Source organism: Marmota marmota, unplaced genomic scaffold (assembly GCF_001458135.2).
Source record: "Marmota marmota marmota unplaced genomic scaffold, marMar, whole genome shotgun sequence".
Lineage (NCBI taxonomy): Eukaryota > Metazoa > Chordata > Mammalia > Rodentia > Sciuridae > Marmota > Marmota marmota.
This window is the reverse complement of record NW_026000171.1, coordinates 5490680-5502505: the sequence shown is the minus strand read 5'-3', so window position 1 is coordinate 5502505 and position 11826 is coordinate 5490680. Positions and strand designations below refer to the sequence as shown.

The 11826-nt window shown below is 46.1% G+C and overlaps 1 protein-coding gene across 2 annotated transcripts; it reads left to right on the top strand.

The window, feature by feature from the left end:
• Window positions 1-1924: 1924 nt before the first annotated feature.
• Window positions 1925-10678, top strand: Fkbp4 (FKBP prolyl isomerase 4). 2 transcript variants are annotated; one of them, XM_015500768.2, is made up of 10 exons: window positions 1925-2029; window positions 4107-4251; window positions 4587-4729; window positions 5567-5687; window positions 6154-6310; window positions 6895-6985; window positions 7069-7152; window positions 7381-7566; window positions 8048-8287; window positions 9851-10678. In XM_015500768.2, exons 1-10 carry the CDS (start codon window positions 1940-1942, stop codon window positions 9956-9958), a joined length of 1365 nt encoding a protein of 454 aa, XP_015356254.1. In that variant the 5' UTR covers window positions 1925-1939; the 3' UTR covers window positions 9959-10678. The 2 variants fall into 2 exon arrangements, with proteins under 2 accessions (XP_015356254.1, XP_048643663.1); XM_048787706.1 differs by lacking the exon at window positions 7381-7566.
• Window positions 10679-11826: the final 1148 nt, after the last annotated feature.

The following is an 11826-nucleotide window of genomic DNA, read 5'->3' as shown; positions in this document are numbered from 1 at the left end:
GCGATATAGCACTCGCCTAAAAGAACAAAGCCCTGGGTTCAATCCTCAGCATCACATTAAAAATAAATAAATTAAATAAAGGTGTTGTGTCCAACTACAACTAAAAAATAAATATTAAAAAATAAATAAATAAATGAGCTGGAGAAGGGGTGAGGAGGAAGAGAACTGGAAATAAAATACCTGTACAGTTTCCACAATGGAATATGAAAGTTTTACGATGAAAAAAGTGTAACATAACGAGGAAAAATTCTACAATTAATAAAGTCTCACTCTAGCATTGAAGACCCCAGTGCCTATAGCTCCCTCATTACACCTACACTGCATGGAGGCGGAGCCTGCTCACTGGAAACCTTGCCCTCATGTCCTTGCACCCCACCGTCCCTCTCCTACTGACCTCTTTCCTCCTCAGTCCTTTGTCCTCATCGTCTAAGCACATCACATTACAATATTGCTCATTTTTTACTATCCCCCACCGTGGAGGCAACCACTGTGCTAGATACAAAATATACTTTCCCTTTCAATCATCAAATAACCCTATTTAAGGTTCTGATCTCCCTTTTAGATAAGAAATTAAGAGGCTAAGGGTTGTGGCCCAGTGGTAGAGTGCTTGCCTAGCATACACCAGGCACTGGGTTCAATCCTCAGCACCACATAAATGTAAAATAAAGATATTGTGTCCACCTAAAACTTAAGAATAAATATTTAAAAAAAAAAAAAAGAAATTAAGGCTTGAAGTAATCTGCCCCAATTTAAACAGCTGACACTTGTGATCCAGCTCTTTCTTTACTTTAAACCACATGCCCTTTCCACCATGTTATTTATTTATTTTGTGCCAGAGATTAAACCTAGACACTTAACAACTCATAGCCACATCTCCAGCCCTTTTTATTTTTAAGAGGTTAGCTAACTTGTTTAGGGCCTAAATCGCTGAGGCTGGCTTTGAATTTATAATCCTCCTGCCTCAGCCTCCCTGAGTAGCCTGTATTACAGGTGTGCACCAACATGCCCCGCATCCTTTATGTTATTAAGCATGTTTATGCAATGACTAAGCACATCCTAAGTAATAAATTAGTATGTGCTGGATGGACTAAAAGGAGCTAGACATGCTGTCTGCTCCCAGTGAAGAAAAAGACCAGAAAAGTATTGCTCTAAAGATTAATTCTTCTATCCCAATTTGTTCTGTGGGATAATACCCAAGGGCCCTAGCTAACTCCTACACACACAAAATCAGCAGGTACACATTAACAGCAGTCAACATTAACAGCCCTGGGCAAGACAGTATCCACTATCCTGTCTCCTGGAAGCTTGGTGGGCCTTGGTACTGCTGTTTTTGCAAAAAAAAAAATAGATTTTTTTAAAAAAATATTTTTTGTAGTTGGACACAATATCTTTATTTTTTATTTATTTTTATGTGGTGCTGAGAATTGAACCCAGCATCTCACACGTGCTAGGCGAGCACTCTACGGCTGAACCACAACCCCAGCCCCACAAAAAAATAGATTTAACCCCTACAGAGGCAACGCCCCATATCCTCTGAGGGTATTTCTAGTCATCTGAGACATTTCTTAGTTATGACTCAATTGGGTAAGACTAAATTGCTAGAAAGAACAGTTTTATTAAGTTATCAAATTATGATACTAAAATTTCATCTATAATAACTTTCACTTAGCTACCTACGTATGATTGTTTGCGACCACTGCGGTGACAAGAAAGTATCGAGTGACCAAATATTGGAATAAAAATTCATGGAGTCAATAACCCTTTGCTACCACTCTGGCCTGGATCGGCCAGGTCTGGAATCCCCGCACTCATCAGACTCTATGCTAAACTAGGGTTAGGAGCAGAGCAAAATCAGAACCCTCTCTAGATAGATCTTTTGGTCAAACCAAAATTGTATAAGTAACTAGGCACTGCAAATAGTTTTGACCCAACACACANGATGAAGGCAGCCGAGAGCGGGGCGCAGTCTGCGCCTCTGCCCCTCGAGGGAGTGGACATCAGCCCCAAGCATGACGAAGGCGTGCTTAAGGTGAGAGGCCAGGGCCTGTCGGGGATCGGCCAGGCCCGGAACCCGCGGCCGCAACCCTTCGGCCTTGGCCCTTTGGGTCCGGCAGCCAGTGGCATAGTCTTCCCGGACTGGGCTGCGTTGTTGCGGGTGGCATGAGCGACAGCGCGCTCGGGAGGGGTCGACCTAGGTGCCGAGGGGTCCTTTCGCGGCCCCCTGGAAGCCGGTTGCCCGGGTCGGGGCCCCCCAGCCCGCAGCTCTTGGGCCCGGGAGGGGGCCGGGACTGCAGCGCCAACTCCAGCGTGCACGGTGCGGCGGAGAGGGGCGGGGCGGCCGCAGCGCACGCGAGTCGCAGCCAGGGGGCCCAAGCAGCGTGCGCACGGGGCCGGGGCCCGGGCCTGGCCTGCCCCGACACTACCGTGCCCTCGCCCCTTGGCGACCCGCGAGCCGTAGCCGGAAAGTCCCTGGCAGCCTGGGCGGTGGTGCGAGAGCGCGCCCACCCTTCGAGTTAAACCTTAACTAGGACGTGAAGCAGCTCTCGGGAGCGGTTTCGTGGTCCAAAGCCCTTTGTGCCACTCGGTTGCCGGGCCTGGCCTCGAGAAAGGTTCTGGCGCTCTCGGGGGCCTCCTTTCCAAATGCCGGGACCTAACGAGGTCACCCGCCCGGCCATGCTGGGCCCCCTCCTTCAGTCCCGGGAAACCAGGAGCGTTGCATGCCGGGATCTGTAGTCTCCTCCCGCCGCACCCCCTGCGCCTTCCAGAGTTAGGGCTTGGGGGTGCGGGGCGGGAAGAAAGAGCTTTGCCTGGAGCCGACTCCTCAGTAACCGCCCCACCACAAATAGCCCGAGGAGCAAGGAGGAGGACATCTTGACCGGGGTCAGGACAACCCGCGGTGGTTCAGAGCAGGTTCTGCTGGCACTCCGGGATGTCGAAATCCTAGCCCGCGTCGTGTGCGCTCTCCCAGCCATTGTTTTCTCCTCCCGGCTTCTCATTTCTCAATTCCGTGTGTGTGTGGGGGGGGGGGGGGGCATATGCGAAGCCAGAGACCTCATGGAGCTTTCACGTGGACCAAAAGGCTTTTGATACTTGCAGCACTTGCTCCAGCTGCTCTCCTGTGAACATGTGGCTTCCTCGTCTCTCTCTCCAGCATCCTGCTGTTTTCTACAAGGTTGATTCCAGAAAGGGTCATTTCCCCTTTTATTCTTCCCTGAGGCTCCTATACATTCTGTCATGGAAGAGTTCTCACAGAAAGTATATACACACACCAGGTGGCCTGTGGGGGTCACCCTTTTAAATTCTAAAGAGAGTGCAGTACCCTGTATGTCTCTGATCCTGAAATAAAGGACTCAGTTAAAGTCTGAGTCAGGAAAACCCGAATCCCAAGTCAGAGTTTAAGGCTCATGGACAGCTTCAGTGCTTATTTGTAACTTTTTCTTTTGCCCATTTTGAACTGTTCTGTTCTCTCCGTTATTCATATACCTCTCCTCCTCTATCCAAACCAGACTCTATTTTAATGACCACTGGCATTCAAGAGGAATGAGGAAATGCAGCATAAAGAAACCCTTTGCTGCTGATAACTAACTTTATTCAACTGTTTATTGATTTTATCTTCCAGCAATTCTGGGAGATTGTCATCACTGCTTTACAGTCAGGGTCTAGAGAGTTTAGTGACTTTAACTGCAATCATAAACAAAAACTTGAACTCTGGTCTTTTGAAAGATGGGGGGTTAACTGACTCCTAGCCAAACTGCTAGTATTAGAATCATAGGAGAGGGCTGGGGTTGTGGCTCAGCGGCAGCTAGCACTTGGGAGGCCCTGGTTTGATCCTCAGCACCACATAAAAATAATTAAAATAAAGGTGTTGTGTCCAACTACAACTAAAAAATAAGTTTTTGGTTGTTTTTTTTTTTTTTTGTTTTTTTTTTTTTTTTTTTGGTTTTTTTTTTAAGAATCATAGGAGAATTACCTTGAATCTGCTTACAAGGAGGCTGGGAAGGGCAAACACAAAAGAGTCCTATTATGTTTCTCTTGGAAACTTGCAGGTAATTTGGGGCCCCTATCTGCTCCCATCCCTGAGGTACTCACTTTCTCCTTCCTCCTAGGTCATCAAGCGAGAGGGTACAGGCACAGAGATGCCCATGATTGGGGACCGAGTCACAGTCCACTACACTGGCTGGCTATTAGATGGCACAAAGTTTGACTCCAGTCTGGACCGCAAGGACAAGTTCTCCTTTGATCTGGGAAAAGGTAGGCATGGTTATTGAGCTGATAGGGTAGACTTTAAGATGGATAGAAGCTGTTACAAGCAGAAACTCTTCTCCAAACCATTCTTGAGGGGTTGTTAATCACAATCTGTTACCCATCCTGTTGTTTTGGGGTTTTCTTGTTTGTTTCTTTCTTTGTTTTTTTAATTCTAGAGAGTTCTGAGACCTGACAGCACTTGATGCAAACTTCTTATCACCTGGTTTTGTCTAAAGAGTGTCCAGCTTCTCTTGGGTGCAGTGATTAATTCTCTTTTGGGGGTACTGTTTGACCCTAGAGTCCTACTCCTCCTAAGAGGTGCTGTTTGCCTCTACCTGCAGGGGAGGTCATCAAGGCTTGGGATGTTGCTGTAGCGACCATGAAGGTGGGGGAAGTGTGCCACATCACCTGCAAACCAGAATATGCTTATGGTTCAGCGGGCAGCCCTCCAAAGATCCCCCCCAATGCCACGCTTGTGTTTGAGGTGAGTGTCCGGCCACAGAAATCCAGGCAAAGAGCCAGGCCTTATATCAGCCCAGTGCCTGGCTGCCCTCCAGCCCTTCCTGCCTCTTGGAGACAATGTAGCCAAGGCTGAGGGCCTAGCCTTAGGAGGAGAAATAGAGAGGTCAGCTGGCTCTGTTGCTGCCAGAAAGTGGTCAGTGACGGAGGCTTTGAGTTGGAAGAGGGGTGCATAGAGCTCTTCCGGACTGGAAGCAGGGTTTTTGGTTGAGACTTTCTTACTGAAAGGGCTCAGAAGAGCAGAAGGTATTCTCAGTTATGAAACACAATTCAGGATATTGGTACTATAGGGCTTTCGACTGAAAGCCTATTAAGTTGGGCTGAGGAAGGGCTTCCCAGAGGAGACAGAACTGACGCTGTTGACTCTGAAAATGTCAAGCCAACTAACAATGGGGAACACTCTGAAGACTACTGAGAAATGGAAGGTCACGTCTGACACCTGCCAGGTTAGGCTTCTTGTGTCCTTGTTAGGTGAAGCAGGATAGGAAATGAATTGCTTTCCTGAAATCTGTGTGGAATGCCTGCCTCTGCCAAAGGAGAGATCAGGGCAGCTCTCAAAAACTTGGCAGAAGTACCGCTGTATCCACTCTTGGTTACTACTTGATTGCCCCTGTGGTGAGATCTCGTATGGCAATTATACTTCTTTCTCATCTTTTGGACGAGAAGGAAATTATATTTCCCTGTGGCAATGAGTTAGTGCAGGAAGGTTTTGGTCAGCTTAAATCTTTTTTTTATTTTTTAATGACAGAAAATATTTTGGCAGAATATACATACATAATTACCTTATGTCTTATTTCCATAGGTTGAGCTGTTTGAATTCAAGGGAGAAGATCTGACCGAAGATGAAGATGGTGGAATCATCCGTAGAATACGGACTCGGGGTGAAGGCTATGCCCGGCCCAATGAGGGCGCCATTGTGGAGGGTGAGTCAATATAGTCTGTTCATATAAAAAGCCCAGACTAGGTAAATCTATAGAGACAGAAAGTGGGTTTTTAACAGAGAATTGCCCACTGTGCCCATGGAGCACACATGGAGGTCCATTACCTGTTGCAGTCTGAAGATGATATGATGACTAGGACCAGTGCTTTAAAAATAATGTCTGGAGGTGTATACTCCATGCACTGCATCCTAAATTGGGGTGAATGGGTCAATATAGTCTTGATATGTTGGTCTGGGTTGTTTTAAGCAAGTGACTTCCTTTTCTGAGCCTGTTGTCTTATCCATAAAATGAGGGGTTGGGCCATACTTTTTTAACTTCTCTCTAGGTTCAAGAATATGACAGGTATCTTGGGGGCAAGAAGTGATGGGGATATGTACGAAAGCTGGTGGTATCCTTCCTCGGTGCTTAGTCCTATCACACCCTGGTAATTGCCTCTTTTTCATGCCAGTCACACTGGAAGGGTACCACCAGGACCAGCTCTTTGACCAGCGGGAGCTCCGCTTTGAGATTGGTGAGGGGGAAAGTCTTGATCTGCCCTGTGGGCTGGAGAAGGCCATTCAACGCATGGAGAAAGGAGAACATTCCATTGTGTACCTCAAGTCCAGGTGAGGCATGGATACTTTGTAGAGCAGGTGGGCAAACAAAATTCAGAGACCTGAAGGACCATGGTTAAATTGGCAGTTTGTGTCTTCTTCCCTTTCTGTGTTCACTGCAACTCTAGGAACACTAAACATGTAGGCCATTATAACCTTTTCATTAAATTTGGAAGTGTGGCCACAGTTATCTGTTGTCCTTTCTCTGCCAGCATCAAGATTTTCATCTCCCATTAATTGATTTAATTATTAATACCATTTATTTAGAACATAGCTTCTCTGTCCCAGAGACTGCTAGAAATTCCTAGGGGTGCAAAGACTAGTAGACTGTCGTTCTTGCCTTTTAGTGACCCTCCTGTCGATGTACCATTTAAATTAGTAATCATACTTGCACAAGTTTTGAGAAGACTAGAAACAACTGGAGGACCACCTAATAGTATGTATAATGAGGTTAGGAAAGATTTTGTCAAACGTGAAACATTTGAACCAAGTCTCAAGAGATGAGCAGGTACTTTTCAAGAAATGACCAAAAAGCCCTTGAAGCCTAGAGCAGGTGAAGCCTACCAGATGACCCATAGACTTTTGCACCCCTACAGCTATGCTTTTGGCAGTGCTGGGAAGGAAAAGTTCCAGATTCCACCATATGCAGAGCTGAGATATGAAATACACCTCAAGAGTTTTGAGAAGGTGAGTTTGCTCACAACCTTGGGGAATCAGATCCACCCTAACAGTGACTTTGGGGAAGCTGACCATTCCTCTCCCCTGGGCAGGCCAAGGAGTCTTGGGAGATGAATTCTGAGGAGAAACTGGAGCAGAGCACCATAGTGAAGGAGCGGGGCACTGTGTACTTCAAGGTGAGATGACAGTCATACTTCATGAGATAACCCTAGGGAGGGCTGCTCTGGACCCACCCTTCCCCTGATGACTGAAGTGGACAGGTTAGCACCTGCAGTTGTCACCTAGTATATCTGAGTCTGTTGGTCTTGAGAGGGAGAGCGGGAGAAAGCAGGAATTGTGTACCCATGGGTCACTGATGTCTATTGGGCCTGTGCTGGGTGCTTTAAGCCTCCCTCCCATTCTAGGAAGGCAAGTACAAGCAAGCCTTAATACAGTACAAGAAGATTGTATCCTGGCTGGAATACGAGTCAAGTTTTTCCAATGAGGAAGTACAGAAGGCACAGGCCCTTCGACTGGCCTCCCACCTCAACCTGGCCATGTGTCATCTGAAACTGCAGGCCTTCTCAGCTGCCATTGAAAGCTGTAACAAGGTGAGGTAGCATTCATGGCAGGCCTGGGCAAGCTCCAGCATACCTGAAATTTATCCGCAGTGACCTGGTTAGGAGTATGGGATACGTCACTTGGGTGCTCTGAAATCACAGGCCCAGAGGCATTGAATACAAGTTGCAAGCACTTTGGCTTTAGTGGTAAGAGGCAATTGGCACAGAAGAAGGCGGGAGCACTAAAGAGTTATTTCTCACTGTGGTTCTTAGCCTCTCCCTCCTACTTGCCTTCTTTATTCTTTAAAAAAAAAGAAAATGTCAAAGGCCTTTTCTTTCTTTCATCCAAAGACCTGCCATCTTCCTTTTCTTTCCCTTGGGCTATAAATGAGTTTCTTCCTAGTTCTGAATCATTATTCTTTCTGAGGTAGCACCAGCTGTTCATCCTTTTCATCCTGTTGGAAACCAGCCTTAGCCGGATGAGTTGTAGCACCTAAGTCTTACTGTGTTGCTTTCCTATCTGCACCTGTAGGCCCTGGAACTGGACAGCAACAATGAGAAAGGCCTCTTCCGCCGGGGGGAGGCCCACCTGGCTGTGAATGACTTTGACCTGGCACGGGCTGACTTCCAGAAGGTTCTACAGCTCTACCCCAACAACAAAGCCGCCAAGACCCAGCTGGCTGTGTGCCAGCAGCGGATCCGCAAGCAACTTGCCCGAGAGAAAAAGCTCTATGCCAACATGTTTGAGAGGCTAGCAGAGGAAGAGAGCAAGGTGAGGATCAAAGTGGGAAACAGCTGGAGTGGACCGTAAAAGAGGTATTTCCTTGTCTGTCCTCCTTAACTCATCTGGTATAAGCTCCTTGTGCCTATGGTTGTCTTTGCCAATTCTGGAAACCAGAAGTTGTACTTTTTCCAGTAGCAGCAAGGAACGTGTGTTCTTTCAGGATGAACCTTGTTAATGAAGTCCATTATACTTCTGTGAGCAAGGTTGGAAATCCACTGGCAATCCCTACCAGCCAGGAGCACTTACTCTGAGTATAATTCTGAATTTCTATTCTCTTCTGGGCCTGGACCTCTGAAAAGAGCCACATGCTTTGAGGGGGCTGGGAGTTTTTTGGTGCTGGGGATCAAAACCAATGCTTCAAGTTGTGCTAAGCATATACTCTACGACTGAACTGTGAGTGGATTTTTTAATAGAGGGTACATTTATGTAGTTAGATTCAAAGTGCACAAAAAGATAATAGAAAAAAACCTGCTTCCCCCCAGAAGCAAGTGATCTGATATTCTAAACCAGCATACTCCAGAAATATAATGCAAACATGCTACTTTTATAACTTTTAGTAGCCATGTAAGTATCTAAATTTTTGGAACATTGTAATTTCTTAATGATGTTGAATTTTTGTTGTTTTCTCCTGCTGCTGCCCCACCCCCCAATTTTCAAAATACAATGTATACTCCAGCACAGCCTGTAATCCCAGCAGCTGGAGAGGCTGAGGCAGGAGTGTCACCTATTCAAAAGCCAGCCTCAGGAACTCAAGGAAGCGCTAACCAACTCTGTAAAACCCTGTCTCGAGCTGAGGATATAGCTCAGTTGATAGCATGCTTGCCTTGCATGCACAAGGCCCTGGGTTCTGTGTCCAGCACCACCACCACCAAAAAAAAAAAAAAAAGACCCTGTCTCAAAATACAGAAGGGGCTAAGGATGTGGTTCAGTGGTTGAGCACACACACACACACCCAGGTTCAATCCCTGGTACCAAAAGTAACAACAACAACAAAATAGAGTGTGTATTTTGCACTTAAAACACACTAATGTAGTCCCAGCAACTCAAGAGGCTAAGGCAGAAGGAATTCAAATTCAAGGCCAGCCTAGGCAACTGCAAGAGACCCTATCTCAAAAAAAAAAAAAAAAGGATGTGGGTGTGGCTCAGTGGTGGAGTTTCCTTGGATTCAGTCCCAATACCCAAAAAACACACAGTGATTTGATCTAATCACATGTAGTAGAGGCCATCATGATCAGATGAGCATAGTTCTAAACAGTATGAAAATGAACAACCTTTGGCTGGGCTTGTGGCTCAGTGGTAGAGTGCTTGCCTGGATGTGTGAGGTACTGGGTTTGATCCTCACCACCACTTAAAAATAAATAAAGATAATGTGTCCATCTACAACTAAATATATGTATATTAACAAAATGAACTTATAAATTCATAATTTGTACATGTATAAGTATTACCTTTGATAAGACAATTCTGGGATTGTAGTGTTTGTGCAACTCTTAGAAATTGCATGTTTTTTACCTTGGGAATTCAGCTCATTCCTCTATCTTGTCTCTACAGGCCAAGTCAGAAGTAGCTGCAGGAGACCATCCCACTGACACAGAGATGAAGGATGAACAGAAGAACAGTGTGGCAGGGAGCCAATCTCAGGTGGAGACGGAAGCATAGCCTCTCCTCAGCCCTACTCCTACGGCTGCCTGCCTCTCCTGCTCCCTTCCCTACTCCACCCTGTTAGTTTTGTAAAAACTGAAGAATTTTGAGTGAATTAGACCTTTATTTTTCTATCTGGTTGGATGGTGGTTTGGGGGGGAAGGGGAAAAGGAATAGGCTGGGGGGTTGAGATGGGGGATAATTTTAGGTGGCATTGCCCCCCTCTTCCCTTCCCCCATTACATGTGAACATATGTCCATCCACACATATGCATCAGAATGTTAATTTATTTTGCTCCCTCTGTTTGTTGTTAGGTCCATTTCCAAATGGTAGAAGGGGGTGAGTGGTAGGCATGGAGTCTAAAGTGAAACCAGGGTGGAGAGGGAGACTCCTGGGCAGCCGTTTTCCTCATCCTTTCCCTCTCCAGTCCATTTCCAAACAGGCGGCCTCCATGCAGGTGCTAGGGGCATGGAAAAAACCACTGCTGTGCCCATTACCTCTTCTCTGATCCCTTTCTCACCCCACATGGTAAATGGCTAATGATGTCTTCTGGTGTCATGGTGACGACCCTGTCTCCCTTCCTGGTATTTCTTCTCCTCTCAGTTTCCCTTCTTGGCCAGGTTGTGTCCCCAGCCCCCCTCCCCCCAGCCTCTTCTCTGCACATTGCTGAAGGTCCAGGCACGCCTCAAGTCCCACGCTTGAGCAATAAAGTGGAAATAAAACCTGGGTGTCAGGCAACCCTTTGTGTTCAGTTTTGGAGGGTGGGTATTGAGGGTGTGTTGTGGGCAGGGGCAGAATGAAGGGGGGTGGATCACCTTTCTAATTCCCAGTCCAGCTTAAGTGCAGCATGCCATGTAGACAAAGCCATGGGACAGGAAGCAGCCCCACTGTAGGCCTGTGCAGACTGTGGGTTCTCTGCATGCCCTCCCTACAGAAGCCCAGCAGTGCCTCAGGTTTTCTTTTCTGACACTTAAGAGGAAAGTGTAAATTTCTACAAGTCTGGGACCTACTTGTTTGTTCTGAAGTTAGACTTATATTATACCTCACTCTGATCTGGCAGTCATCTTTTTGCTTTCTTGGTTTCTTATCAAGGTCTAAAAACTAGTGTGAAACAGTGGTCATACCCAATTTTATTCTCAACGCTAATATTAAGACAACTTTTTTGCTGCTTTTCTACACTTTAATCCTTGACTTCTACAGCATCTTGGAACTCTAGGAGAAGCCAGGGGGCCACAAGTTGATGATGCCAAGCCAACTCCAGATGATCCTGGCTGTAGTCCAGAGTTGTAAATATGTGTGCCCTTATCTGTCTCCTGTGTGAGTTGTGCAGTACTTTGCAAAGTGATAGGCAGTCTTCCCACCCACTTGCCTGTACATTTCTTCCAGAAGAAATTTGGCCACGTGCACATTGTGGAAAATACATGTGAAAAATATTTCACTGAGTTTTATAAAATGGCTGATGATGAAGCAAGTCTCCCTTGGTCCTGCCTGCTTGCTTGGTCTAAGACATTCCTATGCTTGAGGTATATGCCTGGGTCTCTCCTCAGCAATTTAGCAAGATGCTGCCTCAAAATAAAAAGGACTTGGGGTGTAGCTCAGTAAAACATCCCTAGTACCAAAGAGGTACTCCTTAGGTCTTGTCCAGCTCTGAATGCTTCTATAGGATTCTAGGAGTTTAAAACTTAACTGTGCTTTTGAAGAAAACTAGAGATAGATAAGCCTTAGTCCTTTGAAGATGTTTTGTTAAAATGATTACATCTTTAAGGCTAAAAGTACTACCCCACACAACCTTGTTCTAGGTCATGACTCAAGTTTTCCGAACAGTTGCACCTTCCTCACCAACACTTTTCTTTATTTGAATAAGAAAATCTAGTAGCAACCAGTAC